The sequence below is a fragment of the Macaca fascicularis genome, chromosome Y, assembly GCF_037993035.2.
Source record: "Macaca fascicularis isolate 582-1 chromosome Y, T2T-MFA8v1.1".
Taxonomy (NCBI): Eukaryota; Metazoa; Chordata; class Mammalia; order Primates; family Cercopithecidae; genus Macaca; species Macaca fascicularis.
In genome coordinates, this window is record NC_132903.1 from 4,982,854 (window position 1) to 4,998,137 (window position 15,284).

The following is a 15,284-nucleotide window of genomic DNA, read 5'->3' on the forward strand; positions in this document are numbered from 1 at the left end:
GGCACTCCCTGGAACTCGAAGTCGACCTTTGATGTGCTGCATAGTGCGTGAGGAGGACTGGGCATTCAGAGGCCCAGAAACAATGAGGAGAAGAGACCGGAAGGGAGTCAGCTTTGCTTTCTGACTGAAACATCCAAAATTCAATCTTAGAGTAGAATATTCTCCAGCTGGTTCACACTAGCAACTATAGAAAATCTTAGAAGTAGCACTCACACCTGTAATCACAGCACTTTGGGAGGCCAGAGTGGGCAGATCAAATGAGGTCAGGAGTTTTAAGACCAGTCGGGCCAACATGGTGAAACCCCATCTCTACAAAAATTATCCAGGTATGGTGGCACACACCTATAACCCCAGCTCCAAAAAAAGTGGTTCCAAACAGAGGCTTCTGTAGACATAATTCACAGACAGTCTGCCTTTGTCAGTTAGTTTTGTAGGGAATAGTTGGAAAGTTTTTCAAAGCTACGGAAAAAATTATTTGAAATGCTACACTAATTTCCCTAATTTAGGTCAGTGTGACTGTAGAGATCCTGGAATGGCTTGCAATATTTAAATCCACACTAGATGTAATCTAGTTGGTGCTAAGTGCAATTGTGGCATGACTACCCCAGTCAGAAATATGCCGTACATCGGGCAGCTTTGTCCTAAAACTAGGTTATCACACATGGAAGATTCTGTGCTTTCCTTCCTGTTTCATTTAAATGGCCAGCGTGTGGCACTGTCTTCGGTTAAAAAGCTGCTTTTGTAATTACACCCCAAGCCCCCTGGCATTTATGTGCCTCCATGTAAATTTTGATAGGCTTGAAAACATCAGAGAAACTGAAGACTTTTTGTTTCGTTTTGTTTTGTTTCTGGAGACGGAGTCTCACTCTGTTGCCCGTGCTGGAGTGCAGTGGCACCATCTCCCATTGCAACCTCCGCCTTCCGGGTTCAAACGCTTGCCCTGCCTCAGACTCCCAAGTAGCTGGGACTATAGGCCCCAGCCACCACGTCCAGCTAATTTCTGTACTTTTAGTAGAGATGGGGCTTTACCATGGTGGCCAGGCTGGTCTCCAACTCCTGACCTTGTGATTTGCCCGCCTCCCTCTTGGAAAGTGCTGGGATTACAGGTATGAGCCACTGCGACTGGCTGACTTTTAATAGAATAGAGTTTCAGTAACTCAGAAGAGCACCTGTGGATTTATCTTCATGTTTAAACATGAAATTCAGAATAAACACGATTATTTATTTGAACTTTGTATTTTAAACTGCCTCAAAAAAGCCTCACTTTACAAAATGTTAAGTACAAATTTTACTGAAAGTACATTATGCATGTCACCTGAAAAGTAGGACACTCAAAAGTTACATATGTCATTTTTAATTAAAAGTTATATCATTTAAGACTTCATTAAACTTATGCTTCTATTAATTGGTTTATGCTTCTCCAAGTATTTGTTTAGGTACAAGCCAGTAACATTTTGTCATGTCAAGAACCAGAAGTACAATGGTTACTGTTTATATTTTTAAGTAGCCTCCCATATTTGACTTTAAGTGTTCCTAACTATTTATATGTTTTTCAGTATCTATGGCTTATATGTAGAATTTGACATGAGAGCCCTAAGTATTTATGATTGCTTATAGTAGCATTGATAACATTAGAAGTGGATAAAATTAGTTAACTGCCTTGTCACTGGGGCAAGTATTCAGTTTTACTGGCATCAAGCAGCCTATGAAACCACTGGGTTTCAAAACTCCACCTTCTTTGCTGGGTGCAGCATCTGTTCTGCTGTGTAAGACACCAGAATTAACAGAGGCCATCACATGTTCTAGAGAGACAGATTCACGGCGGAGTTTTGAGAGGGAAATCACACCCACAGCCAAACATCACCATAGCCATCACCAGATAATTGCCTTTGACATGTGAAAATGCACCCTATGACACACTTTATTATTTGTAATTATTTTAACTTTAGTAATGATTGCATCCAGGAATAAAACCAGCCATGACCTAGTCTGCATTTTCAGCACAAGTGTAGAGCAGGAAGTAAACAAATTTAACACTGATTGATGGTGACATGACATGAAAGGGCAAAGAGAAATTCTTGAGAAGTGGTGGTAGTTAGAAGTCATAGTATTAGACAATTCTTTGTATATTTTGTAAAATAAGTTTAAAATATCTTTAAAATAGTCTTCAGTGCAGAAAATAATAGGAAACACAATTCTGAAACTTTGTAAAATCTTAGGAAACATCTTGGTGACTGACAAAAGTGATCTCTTTAAACTGTATGGACTGCAACTAAATTTTTATAATCTTGTTGAAGGGGAAAATGTGTTACATGCTAAAATTATACCCAAATAGGGTGTCTAGCCTTGCAAGATAGTAAAAGAAAGTAGAAGACTATAAATGGATGTGATGGTCTTTTGTGCAAATAAGAGTGTATGTTAAAATACCCTATGCCAAAAGCAATAATTGTTATTTGTAAAATCATTAAATTGGCCATCAGAGACCACATGGGTACATTACCATGCACATGAATCTCATTCTTGCCTGAAGCCACATTGCAAAAGACGCAAATTTGACATTTATCCATTTGATTCTTTTGTTTTGTTTTGTTTTTTGTTTGTTTGTTTTTTTGAGACAGAGTCTCACTCTGTCGCCCAGGCTGGAGTGCAGTGGCTCAATCTCGGCTCACTGCAAGCTCCACCTCCCGGGTTCATGCCATTCTCCTGCCTCAGCCTCCCAAGTAGCTGGGACTACAAGTACCCGCCAAAACGCCCAGCTAATTTTTTGTATTTTTTTTTTAGTAGAGACAGGGTTTCACTGTGTTAGCCAGGATAGTCTCAATCTCCTGACCTCATGATCCTCCCGCCTCGGCCTCCCAAAGTGCTGGGATTAGAGGAGTGAGCCACCGTGCCCAGCCTTATCCATTTGATTCTTAATTGTATCCTGTGCATGCATTTCATCATTTATTTTTCGTGTGTGTGTCTGTGTGTGTTTCACTTTTGGCATTAGTTGGATGACGCAATTGAAAGCTGAACAGAAGAGAACCAAGTCTGGAGGAGAAGGAAAATAGTTAAAGAACAGTATTAGCAGAGCTGAGCTAGCAAAGCCTGAGAACTTCACTTGAGAGTGTGGAAGTATGGGTAAGGGCTAGCATACTTGCACACTCCTTAATCTTGCCACTTTTACTTTTCCTGAAGTGAACTGCAGTCTCTATGAGAAGATGCACACTCTTGTGTCATCAAACGGAGGCAACTGAAAGGAAGCGAGACCTCATCTGTGACCTTCTTTCCTTTACTTCACTTTTTCCTGATAACCAAAACCAGGAATGACATTGTTCTGTTCATGACTCCTAAATCCTGTCATATTTAACTATTTGTTCTCCAAGTTTTGTATGAGTTCTTATTTTGCTTTTCCAAGAGAGGTATGTCAGATAAAGATTATACTTGCTACCTTCACACTTTGTCTTTATCCAGCATAGCTGGAAGACCTTTAAAAAGGCAAACTTCTAGCCTGAAAAAACAAGGAGTCTAAAGCCTTGGTTAAAGGTATTGGAAAAATATGTCCATTTGATTGTTAAGAAATAGACTGGTATGTCCAATCCATAGCAACACACATCTAAAAAATATACTTTAAACAAAATTAAATCATAGATGCTATTTAAATTATAATATCTGTACAATTTTTAATGGATATATCTTTTGTTTTTTTTGAGAGAGGGTCTGGCTCTGTCATCAAGGTTGAACCAAATGGTTCACCAAATGCAGTGATCTGGGCTCACTGCAGCCTCGACTTCCAGCAATCCTCCCACCTCAGCCTCCTGAGTTGCTGGGGACCACATATGTTCACGCCTGGCTAATTTTTGCACTTTGTGTAGAGACGGGGTTTTACCATGTTGCTCAGGCTGGTCTCAGACCCCTGAGCTCAAGTGATCCTCCTGCCCAGGGCTCCAAGGTGCTCCTCAGATGTACTTCTAAAATCAAATATCCCTCAAAGTATAGTCCCTGGTTGAATTTATACAGAATCACCTGAGGTATGATTTAAAAACTGATATTTCAACTTCTCACGTTAGATGTACTGACTCAGAATCTCTGAATTTATGGTCCTGGAGTCTAGTAAAGATTTCAGATGTTTTTCATTTTTTTGCAGAAAAATAGAAACAAACAAAGAAAAAGAAATCGATAACTGACTGGGCAGGGTGGCTGCTCACTCCTGTAATCCCAGCACTTTGGGAGGCCGACGCAGGCAGACCATTTGTGGTCAAGGGTTCAAGACCAGCCTGCCCAACATAGCTAAACCCTGTCTCTACCAAAAACATAAAAATTAGCCAGGCATGGTGGTAGGTGCCTATAATCCCAGCTACTCAGGAGGCTGAGGCATGAGAACTGCTTGAACCTGGGAGGCAGAGAATGCAGTGAGCCAAGATGGTGCTACTGTACTCCAGTGTGGGCAACAGAGTAAGACTCAGTCTCAAAAAAACAGAAAAACAAAACACAAAAAACAAAAAAACACAAAACTTGAAACTGTGAATGAAGGCTTTATTTTATGTGATTCCTCTACAGCCTGACCAAGACAACCACAAATTTTGGTCTTTGTTCATGTAGATATAAGTAAGAGACAATTAAGATACTTTTCTACTCCCTTCAAATGTGTGTTTGTCTATTTAAGTAAAACCAACATTAGTGTAAGGTTCGATTCTTCACTAGACAAATTTCAATCATGGGGGTCAAGGAAGACTCGGAGAAAGACATACTAAACACCTTCTTACTAGCTGCACCTGAGGGTCCTATCTATTTATCCATAATTTCCTCAGCATACTCTCAGTGTTCTCCTCCCCTATGGTTGGCTTTCATGAACTTAGGGTGTGGCTTACCTGGCTATGTCAAAAGTCAGAGAACTTCCATGTTTCAATTTGGAAGGTGAGCTCGATAATAAATTAGGTGTACATGGGCAGAGTGAAAAAAATTACTGGAATTTGACTGTTACTCTGACTTTACTAGAATGTTTCCCTTTTAAAAGTTGCTTTAAGCTGCAATTAAAATAAATAATAGAGAGACCTGCATAATCACAGAGGAAGTCTGTGATTATTCTAAAGGAAGAAAGCAATATAACTGCAAGTATTATTTTAACATATGCATAATAAGGTGGCCCTATATGTTTAAGCCCAAGCTTCCTTTTAATAACTGACTGTTCTCCTTTGTGGTTTAGTATAAAATGCATTTATTCATAGAAATTAATATGCTATGGAACCATATAAGAAGGACACACATTTTTTTTTTAATACAGCGACCCTTGTGAACATCCAAAGGCTGTTTTTAAAAGCTCAGCATGCTTGTCCTTGTGATTTCACTTTCCAGAATATGCATTTCATGATATGACATGCAAAATTATAAATCAAATTAAGATACCTAAGAAAATGTTAGTGTACATAATATCTTTGCCTTCACCAAGACCACATATTTGCTTAACTTTAAAACTCCAAACAAACACTAGGAAAGGATCCCCTACAGCTTTTGGAAATGTTTTTAGTAATTCATAAATGAAAGTGACAACATTTAGAAGACAGTCTCTCTATTCAGACTTCATTATTTATTGACACATGCCTACTTGGGGTCACTATAGTTAGCTTCTTTACTCTTCATTAATATTAATTTTGTTTAACATATATAAAAAAAGATTTCCATTTGTAATTCTGGGCAATTTTAAAACAACTCATGTAAGCTTAGCCTAAAATTACTAAGTTTCCAGCCCAAGTAAAGCAGTGGTCCCCAACATTTTTGGCACCATGGACTGACTTCATGGAAGACAATTTTTCCATGGACCTGGAGGCAGCAGGTGATGGTTTAAGGATAAAATTATTACACTCAGATCCCAGCATTAGATTCTCATAAGGAGTACGCTACCTAGATATCTCGCATGCATAGTTCACTATAAGGTTGGCGCTGCTATTAGAATTTAATGCTGCCACTGATCTGACCTGAGGAAGAGCAGTAGTGTTCCCTGGCCTGCCACTCGCTTCCTGCTGTGTGGCTCAGTTCCTAACGGGCCACTGACATGTACTGGTCTGAGGCTTGGGGGTTGGGGACCCTTGAAGTAAAGGATTGTCATGGCTAAAACCTACAGATAGGGCCAGCTACATAATTTGTGAAACTTCATGCAAAATGAAAATTCAGGGAAATTTGTTCAAAAATTATGAAGAGTTTCAGATAGTGATGGCAGAAAAGCCCTTCTAAGAGTAGGACTGCACCACTGTACAGCTTGCACGCCCCTGAAACTGGCTCTTCTTATAGAACCTTGTGAACAAAATGACCCTGATTTTCTAATTTGCTGAGAAACACATCAGTGCCAATTCATTCGACTGGCCTTGCAGGTTTAAGTTATGTGAAGAAATACACATGTAAGATGATGTACTTGAAAAATACTCATAATAGGATAGCTGCAGATGGTTGTCATTGCAATTTGTTAACAGGCAGATCTCAAAATTGCAGAAATTGCAGATCTCAAAAAAAGAAAAAAAAAAAGAAAGAAAGAAAAAGAAAAGAAAAACAGACGCCTCAGGAAACAAAGCGTATGGAACTGAAGTAAGGTAGGACACCCCTTGCCGTCCTGAGGCCTCTTCCCTCCTGCTAAAGGGAGCACCCCTCTTGGTGGGCTTGGGCCTGTTCACACCTGGAACCTATGTATAAGAATCGGGGAAAGGGTGGGAAATTGCAAAACAACTATATAGGCTTTGTGCAAAGAGGATTCGAGCCTTCTGATGTAGCTTTGAGTAGAGCGAGTGCATCTAGATACTCTGACTGTGTTTAGCTGGGTGCTTATGGAGATCCTATGTTTTCGAAGGTGAAAGTGCAATTGGGTAGGAGACAGTGGAGATGTCAGAGCAAAGGAACAGCAGTCAGTTGTTGTCCTTTCCAATAGGAGTGTGCTTGGGTCTTTTTTCTCTGGGCTTTCTTACCTGCAAGGGGACTAACTTCCTGATGGAGCTCAGGGGAATGTAAAGCTTTGTTACACGTTGTGTCTTATCAATGCCTCCTGTCTTTCTGTAACAGGATCCTGGCTGCGGAAAGAGAACTCTTGTGCAAAAAGAGCACTGGAAAAGACAGGAGAGGCCAGAGCAGTCATATCAAAGTTAAAAAGACTGAGTCAAGAGGGTCCGGGCAAATCACGGGGAAAGAAAGAGGGTTAAGTCGCAAGTATATTTTGAATAAATCACTCAATGTGGGTGTGCAAGGCTTATTAGAAAAACAAACGCCTGGCGGGGCGTGGTGACTCACGCTTGTAGTCCCAACACTTTGGGAGGCCTAGGCGGGAAAATCACGAGGTTAGGAGATCGAGACCATCCTGGCCAACACAGTGAAACCCGGCCCTACTAAAAATACAAAAGTGCGTAGTGGTGATGCCAGCCTGTAGTCCCAGCTACTCCGGAGGCTGAGGCAGGAGAATCGCTCGATTTCGGGAGACGGAGGTTGCAGTGAGCCGAGATCGGACCACTAAACTACAGCTTGGAGACAAGAGTGAGACTCCGTGCCAAAAAAAAAAAAGAAAAAAAAAAAAAAGGAAAAACAGACGCCTCAAGAAACAAACCAAGTGGAATTAAAGGAAGGTAGGACGCCCCTTGTGGTCCTGAGGCCTCTTCCGTCCTGCTAATGGGGGCACCCCTCTTGGGGGGCTTGGGCCTGCTCACACCTGGACGGAGGGGGAAGGTAGGAGGGGCAAGAAGCGGTTGGTGCGCACAGGGACGCGCCTGCGTGGGGGCTTCCCCAGGCCTCTCCGGCGTGCGTGGAGAGACGCTAGACACCACCCTCCCGCGGAGTGTCCAGGTTCTCAGTCCCAGAGACCCGCCCAAGGGCACTGCGCCCAGCCCCCTTGTCACTCACACGCCTTCCAGCCAATGGCGCGGCCGCCTGTATTCCTTACCCCACCCCTGGAGGGCAAGCCGGGAGCGAGGTGGGCTGGGAGTGCCTGGATGGATTTTGAAGAATCAAACTTTCCGGCGTAGTAGCTGCGGCTGCCTGGTCCCCAGCAGTGCGGCCCTGGCGCGGAACAGGGAGCATCGACCCGCCCCCTCGCCCCGGATCCGCAGCCATGGTGCCGGGGGTGCCTGGCGCGGTCCTGACCCTCTGCCTCTGGCTAGCGGCCTCCAAGGGCTGCCTGGCGGCCAGCCCTAGCGCAACTGCTGCGAGGCGGCTGGACTAGTCGCTATTTGTCGGGAGCGTCTTGCGCGCCCGCTGCGCCTCCAGGTGCGTAAGCTTGCAGATCATGCTCATCTCTGCCTTCTTTCGGACTTCCAGGTACGTGGAGACTGCAGCCCGCCCCAGATTCTTTCTGGGGCTGCCGCCGCGGCGATTGTGCACCCGGGCGCGCGGCGACCAGCCTAAGCGCGTCAAGTTTTCCGCCAGCGCAGCGGGCTGATCCTGGCTTCCCCTGGGCGTGGATCTTACAGTCGGGGTGCTTAAACCCTGTTTTGCAGCCTCCTCCCGGCTCCCGAAATGAAAAAGAAGCCCTAGGCGTCTTGCGCCAACTGCGTCCTTCCCAGAAGGAAAACAAAGGCGATTTCCTTGAGGAGGGAGAGTAGTGAATGCCAAGGGTGGGTGTGTGGATGTGGCGGTTTCCCGGGAATTGAGTGCGCGAGACTCCGGGCGGTTGGCAACTCCCGCGAAGTCCCAGGCGCCCAGGGGCACTGGAAGGGAGTCTGGGAGGCGCCCCCGGCTGCGCCCGGGGACCATGCCTCGAGCCCCAGCTCCGCAGGTGCCCGCGGGCCGACACTTTTTCACTTTTGAACGATGATTTTCACCCTCCGCGGGCCGAGAGCTCGCTACCGAACCTTGGATTCCCTAATCAGGGCACTTGTGCCAAGTCGTGTTCCAGGGTGCGTGTATGCGCGTGTTGGAGGGTGCAGGTGGCTGTGCGCGCCTCAGTTCGGAGTCCCTGAAGATTCAAGGTCTTGTACAGTAGCGTAGAGCGTCAGAGAAGTGCCGGGGACAGGGGATTCGGCGGGACGGTGTTTGGAAACTCCAGGGACGTGTTCCGAGGTTACTGTCCCCCAAACCCATACTTAGGTTCTTTCAACATGCGAGTAGAGGAGTGTGTGTGTGTGTGTGTGTGTGTGTGTACGCGCGCGCGCGCGCGCTCTCATGTGTATGGGAGTGTGCAGGAACCGCGTGCTTTGCTCCTGAGGGTTGCCCGGACCCTGCACCGTGGTTCGGATTCCCTGCCGGACTTTAGCGGAGGCTCCTGGTGCGGTGGGCGCAGAGTGCGGCTGCTACCTCTTTCAGCCCTGTGGAGCGCGCGAGTTCTGAAACCCTTCATTTATTTTTCACCTCTCTCAGCTTCTCCTCTCCTTCTTACTCTGTACCTAGGTGCCCACCTGTTCCAAGTTTCCAACTTCTCGCCTCAGGGAAATTCTAGGGGGACCAAAAGGAGAGGTGGGTGCTTGGCGGGAGGCTGACTTCCTGGCTGGGCGGGAACAGGAAAGCCAGCCCTTGGCTCTTAAAACTGGGGTCTTCTCCTGCCGAGGAGGGGAGGGCGTCAAGAGGAGGCCCTGGAAATTAAGCTGCCAGAGAAGGCGATATTATAAGGGTGGAGTGTGGAAGTAATTCCCCTTAACCCTCGGGGATGATCTTGAACCTGCTGGCAAAGCCGGCGCGTGCTCGAATGTGCCGTTGTGTTTGTTCCAAATCATAGAAAGAGTATCTCCTGGGAGTCAGAGAAATGGGCACACTCTGCAGTCCTCCTGGGTCTTCAGGGAATGGAAGACCCAGTGCTCACCTCCTGCGGTGAAATTACCCAGACACCCTGGACAGAGCCAGGAGAGAGCCCGGTCCCCAGCCACCTGGTTTCCAACCCTCCGTGCCCTACCATGAAAGTCACTCTCCTGAGAAGATGCCACATTGTTGTTTGAAACAACAGAAAACAAACAAAACAGGGCAGCCTATTCCCGGAGAATAGGCTTTTTTTTTTCTTTTAAATTGTCAGTGCTGTAATTTATTTGTTTTACAGTTTTAGTGGCTAAAGCAGCAGTTTAGATGAAGCCAGTTCCCCGAGAAAGACTTTTATTGTGGTTTCCTTGGCATGATTTCTCTTCGGAAGAAAAACTGCTGACGGAATGTACATTGTTAGACAATCCTGATTACATTTTAATTAGCTGGGGGTGAAATAAGCTGCAAATTAGTTAGGACTCAATAAGTGCTTTGTCATCAATTGCAAAGCCATTCTGGGAGCTTTAACCCTAACCTGGTAATGCCTAAATTGACTTATCTAAATGGCAGGGATTAAGCTTTCTTAAGATGTAAAAGACAGCAACACACTCTCCTTACAAAACCCCAAGCTTCTCTGTTCACCACAACTTGGCTTATTTATTTATTTATTTATTAACAATTAGAAGGAAGATGGGCCAGGTGCACTGGCTCCTGCCTGTAATCCTAGCATTTTGGGAGGCCGAGGCGGGTGGATCACCTGAGGTCAGGAGTTCGAGACCAGCATGGCCAATATGGTGAAACTTTGTCTCTACTAAAAATACAAAAAAATTAGCCAGGTGTGGTGGCGGCCACCTATAATTCCAGCTACTCCAGAGGCTGAGGCAGGACAATCGCTTGAACCTGGGAAGCAGAGGTTGAAGTGAGCTGAGATTGTGCCACTTCTCTACTCCAGCCTGGGTGAAAGAGTGAAACTCTGTCTCAAAAAACAAAACAGAACAAAAAAAGAAAAGGAAGGAAGATGGGCTGGATGCAGTGGCTCAAGGCCTGTAATCCCTGCATTTGAGGCAGGTGGATCATTTGAGGTTAGGAATTGGAGACCAGCATGGCCAACATAGCAAAACCCCGTGTCCACCAAAAATAGAAAAATTAGTTGTACCTGGTGGCACATTCCTGTAGTCCCAGCTCCTCAGGAGGCTGAGGCAGGAGAGTCACTTGAACCTGGGAGGTGCAGGTTGCACTGAGCTGAAATCGTGCCACCGCACTGTGGCCTGGGTAACAGAGCAAGACTCTGACAGAAAGGAAAAGAAAAGAAAAGAAAAAAGAAAAGAAAAGAAAAAGGGAAGAAAAGAGAAGAAAAGAACAGGAGAGGAGAGGAGAGAAGAGGAGCGAGGCAAGATGGAGCCATCAGGCTGCAGCCAACTGATGACACTGGATGTGGTGTTTATTAATCTACTTGTAAAGGCTGGGCTACAAGAAGTCTTAGGAGGACTCCTTTGCAACAGGGTCACCTCACCCCCTCCAACTCCTACAAATGAGCCCATCCAGAAAGCTGTCTCTGGAGCATGTGCCTGTTTCCATCTTTTGCACAGTTTCAGGCCATGTGTAAGGATGGGAGAAGCTTGCCTGGCCTCCAACCTGGATGCCAGTCAGGTATGTGGACTTTCAAGTATGAAAGCTGTCAGGTCTGGCCTCAGGTGAGCCCAACCTATGCACTTGGCAGTGACTCAGATTCCCTGGGACTGTGACCTGCTATTGTTCGCCTGCTGTGACTTTCCTCTTCAGCAGAGGAATCTAAACTCTAATAGTCTCTGCCCCAGTTGTCCCCACTTTCCTCCACTGCCCAGCACTTCAGTAACAAGACCGAAAAGCGGTGGGTAGATGTGCACACCTGGTACCTCCAGGTCTGCAGGCTGCTTCTGCCACTCCTGCATGCAGTGGCTGTCAACCACTCCCAAAAACACAAGGGACTCAGTACTGAGGCATAGAGGTGGGAATACAGACCAAGGGTACCTGAATAATCCAGCACTGCTCTGACCTGGAATTGTTCAGAATGTCATACAGCAAGGAAGATGGGATGGAAACCTAATTATTTCACAACTGAATGCTTCTGTTCATTCACGAAAAGGAACAGTGCATGTTAGCGCCTCATGAAATGTCAGTATCTAGCTCCAGGATGCTTTGTCCAGGGCATTCAGCATGGAGCTATTTAAGGCTCAAAAATATAATATATGTGGGAGGTTAGCAGAGTGAAGAGGAGCTATGAATCTGTGAGTTATGGAACAGGGAAGTGGGCTTTGGGATTGGGTGGATCTGTTCTGCATCCAGACTCTGCTGCTTTGTAGATGGGTAGGTAGGGTGGATTATACCACCTTCCTGATATCAACCCCTCATGCATCCAGTGGGGGAGAGAAGCACCTGCCCTGCAAGATGCAATCAGGACATGAAAAGTGTTAGAATAATATGCGCAATGGTAATACAGTAGTTAGCACTGCCTGGAAGATTACTAAGAAGCAGCCACTCTGCTGGATGTTTTATAAGTTTTATATCACATTTGATATTCTAACCTACCTGGTATGTTTCAGTTAATGGTATACAATGTTAGGGCTATGATACAGAGACTTATGAAAGTGTTAGAGGGCACTGCTTGTATTAAGTCTATGGATAAGTTGCTACTGCTTTCCAGAAACCTGACTCTTAACACCATTTTGCAGGGAGCGGAGGTTTTGGACAGCAGTTAATGAAGCATATCCATATTATCCAAAGGCATTTTATCTATGAAGTAGGACCAGAAAAAACTGAAAGTGCATCATGAAATGCCTTGTGTAAACTATAGAATAGCATAATTTTTGTGCATTCTCTAAGCTTATAGGGCCTTAGGATTCTGATCAGCCATATTTGGATGACTTGTGAAACAGCTCATTGCTCTCCAACCCCAGGAGTTTTGATTCTATGAGTGTGAAACACCAGAATTTGCATGTTTCAAAAGCTTCCAGGTGAAGCTGATATCACTGGTTGTAGTACCACACTTTGAAAGCCACTGCTTCAGTAGGTCGTGCTGTCAGACTTCTCTCTGGTGCCTTTCTCTGCTTGATAAGAGGTGCTAAGTTCTAGCTTTGGAACTGTCCATTCTCCATCTCCCAGCTTGAACATTCTTTGAGCAGCTTTCTCTTTCTCTGTCTCTCTCTCTCTCTCTGTGTGTGTGTGTGTGTGTGTGATGGGGTCTCGCTCTGTCGCCCAGGCTGGAGTGCAGTGGTGTGATCTCACCTCACTACAACCTCCACTGCCTGAGTTCACACCATTCTCTTGCCTCATCCTCCCAAGTAGAAGGGACTGCAGGCACCTGCCACAATGCCCGGCTAATTTTTTGTATTTTTAGTAGAGATGGGGTTTCACTGTGTTAGCCAGGATGGTCTCGATCTCCTGACCTCATGATCTGCCCTCCTCCGCCTCCCAAAGTGCTGAGATTACAGGTGTGAGCCACCACGCCCAGCCCAAGCAGCCCTTTTTGATTCAGGTTACGTACAGTTGATTAAGTGTGAGCTTACTAAGTAGAAGTCAGTAGTGGTGTCCTCAGCAGGCTCACTTAGAATCAGTAGACTCATTTGTCAAATGAAGGGGCTGGAGTCACAATCTGGCTGCCATCTCTTGAAACATGAGTTTGATTCCAACTTATTGATGGATGAAAAAGCCTTTATCAGTTCCTCTGAACGTAAGTGTTCAGGGAATGTAGGTTTAAGATGAAGAACCCTTCTCCTGGGAGAGAATGGATCATTAGTAATCAAGGTCTAGGTATGAAACAAAGGTCAGTAGCATAAAGCTGAAGGTCTCAGCAGGGGTGCAACATTTTTATGAGTTGATTGTACACTTAGGGAGACTTGTGTGCTTTGCCAAATCACCTCATCATGACTGTGTGGTTTTTCCATGCTTATTCAAGCAATTTGTTTTAATGAAAACCAGACTACATGAGTCTAAACAGTTTACATTATGTATAACAAATACCTTCTTAGGATGTACTTACATGCTCTAAGTTTGACATACTTTATGAAAGCAAAAAACATTGTCAGTGAGATGGACATATGGGTTGTTAACAAAACACCATGTTCTCACATTTGGTGGGAGGTGGCAAGGAGGCCAAAGTGAAAAAATAAACATTGATAGTGATTTGAAGCAATTTGGGAAAAAACATACATGAACATATTAAGGCAGAGATTCTTCATTGGGTTGCATGTTGAAGTGTGGTTGAAACAACATAGTATTTGTCCTATGGCTTTAATTTATTTTCACCAGTTTCTGGATTAATAATGTACCCCTAAATCCATATGTTGATGTCCTTATTCCCAGTACCTCAGAAAGTGCCCTTAATTGGACATAAGGTTATTGAAAATGTTATTAGTTAAGAGGAGCCATTCTGGAGGAGGGTGGACCCCTAATCCAATATGTCAGGTGTCCTTATAGAAAGGGAAACTTTTAACACAGACATCCAGAGATGTGAGGACATGGATGTGAAGGTTGGAATGCTGCCACAAGGCAAAGAACTATCAGAAGTTCAAAGAAAATAATGGAGCCCATCTTCCCTTAGGGCCTTTCAGAAACAGCATGGTCTTGCTATACTTTGGTATTGTAAGTCAGAGACATTTATTGTCTCCAGAACCGAGAGACAATAAGTTTTTGCTGTTTCAGCCCTCTGGGTTGTGGTACTTTGCCATGGCAGCCGTAGGAAATTGAAACTGAATTTGAAATTATATTAAAAATAGCACTTAAAAGTATTGGATTTTCATTTTCTCCAAGTAGGGTTTTGATATGTGAATCTAATTTAGTGTAACCCTGCATTAAACAACTGTATGGAGTCTATGCTTTACATGGATATTACGCCTTTGCAAAGACTTGAAACAACCATATGTTGTAGAAATTAATTAGGCGGCTCTTATTTATAAGCAACTAGAAGCCACTTTATTTATTGCTACATGAAAACTTACTGCGAGATTTTAGAATTCTGACTTCTCCATGGCTAATCCCTTGATTAATTGGGATTAATCAACCTCTAGGTGGGACCCCAGATCTCTCTGAGACCTTATTCTACGTTATAGAAAATCACTCATTGTGTTCAAAGCATTCACATCAATGAACTTGGCATCTTGACAGTTAGACTATAGCCTTGACCTTGAATGGTCTTCTTCACAGACATCTCTGAGATTATCTTATAAAGACTTTATTCTTCTCATTTGAGAAAAGAAGATACTAATTTTTCTGAGAACTTGCCACCATGATGGATGAGTAGTAGCCTGGCATGTGAAACAAAACCTTTGACTTTAAGTAAGTTGTACTTACTATTGAAATATTCTTTTTATTTGAACCAGTAATGTTCTGTACATTTTTATACTTCCTGAGCCCTAGTTGACTCATCTACAAAGGGTGACTGTTGAATTTGAATTGCTATTAACTTGTAATTCTCAGGATGTCAAATTTTCCTCTGACTCTTGTCTTGACACTATTGCAGATGGCTTTCATATGTTATTCAAATACATGACCACCAAGTTGATGATTCCAGAGAGAGTCAGATGTGGTAATTTTGAGGTTTGGTGATATCTTTGGACACTTAGATTTCTCCT

At 44.3% G+C, this 15,284-nt stretch overlaps 1 protein-coding gene across 16 annotated transcripts in view; it reads left to right on the plus strand.

Moving 5' to 3' along the window:
* Positions 1–15,284, plus strand: part of LOC141409515 (thymosin beta-4-like) — a 211,121-nt gene that overhangs the window by 44,928 nt on the left and 150,909 nt on the right. For 2 of the 16 annotated variants that reach the window (XR_012430478.1, XR_012430474.1), the window contains 2 exons: positions 6,466–6,563; positions 7,027–7,540. The exons of 9 other annotated variants lie outside the window; for them this stretch is intronic. Coding sequence is in view for 1 of the 7 variants with exons in the window: in XM_074030512.1 (XP_073886613.1) it covers positions 7,027–7,158 (132 nt within the window). In the remaining 6 variants the exon portion in view is untranslated. Of the gene's footprint in view, positions 1–2,989; positions 3,121–6,446; positions 6,564–7,026; positions 7,581–15,284 lie in introns of those variants that run through there. 5 more of the 16 variants (XR_012430477.1, XR_012430479.1, XR_012430480.1 and 2 more) reach the window with 5 other exon arrangements.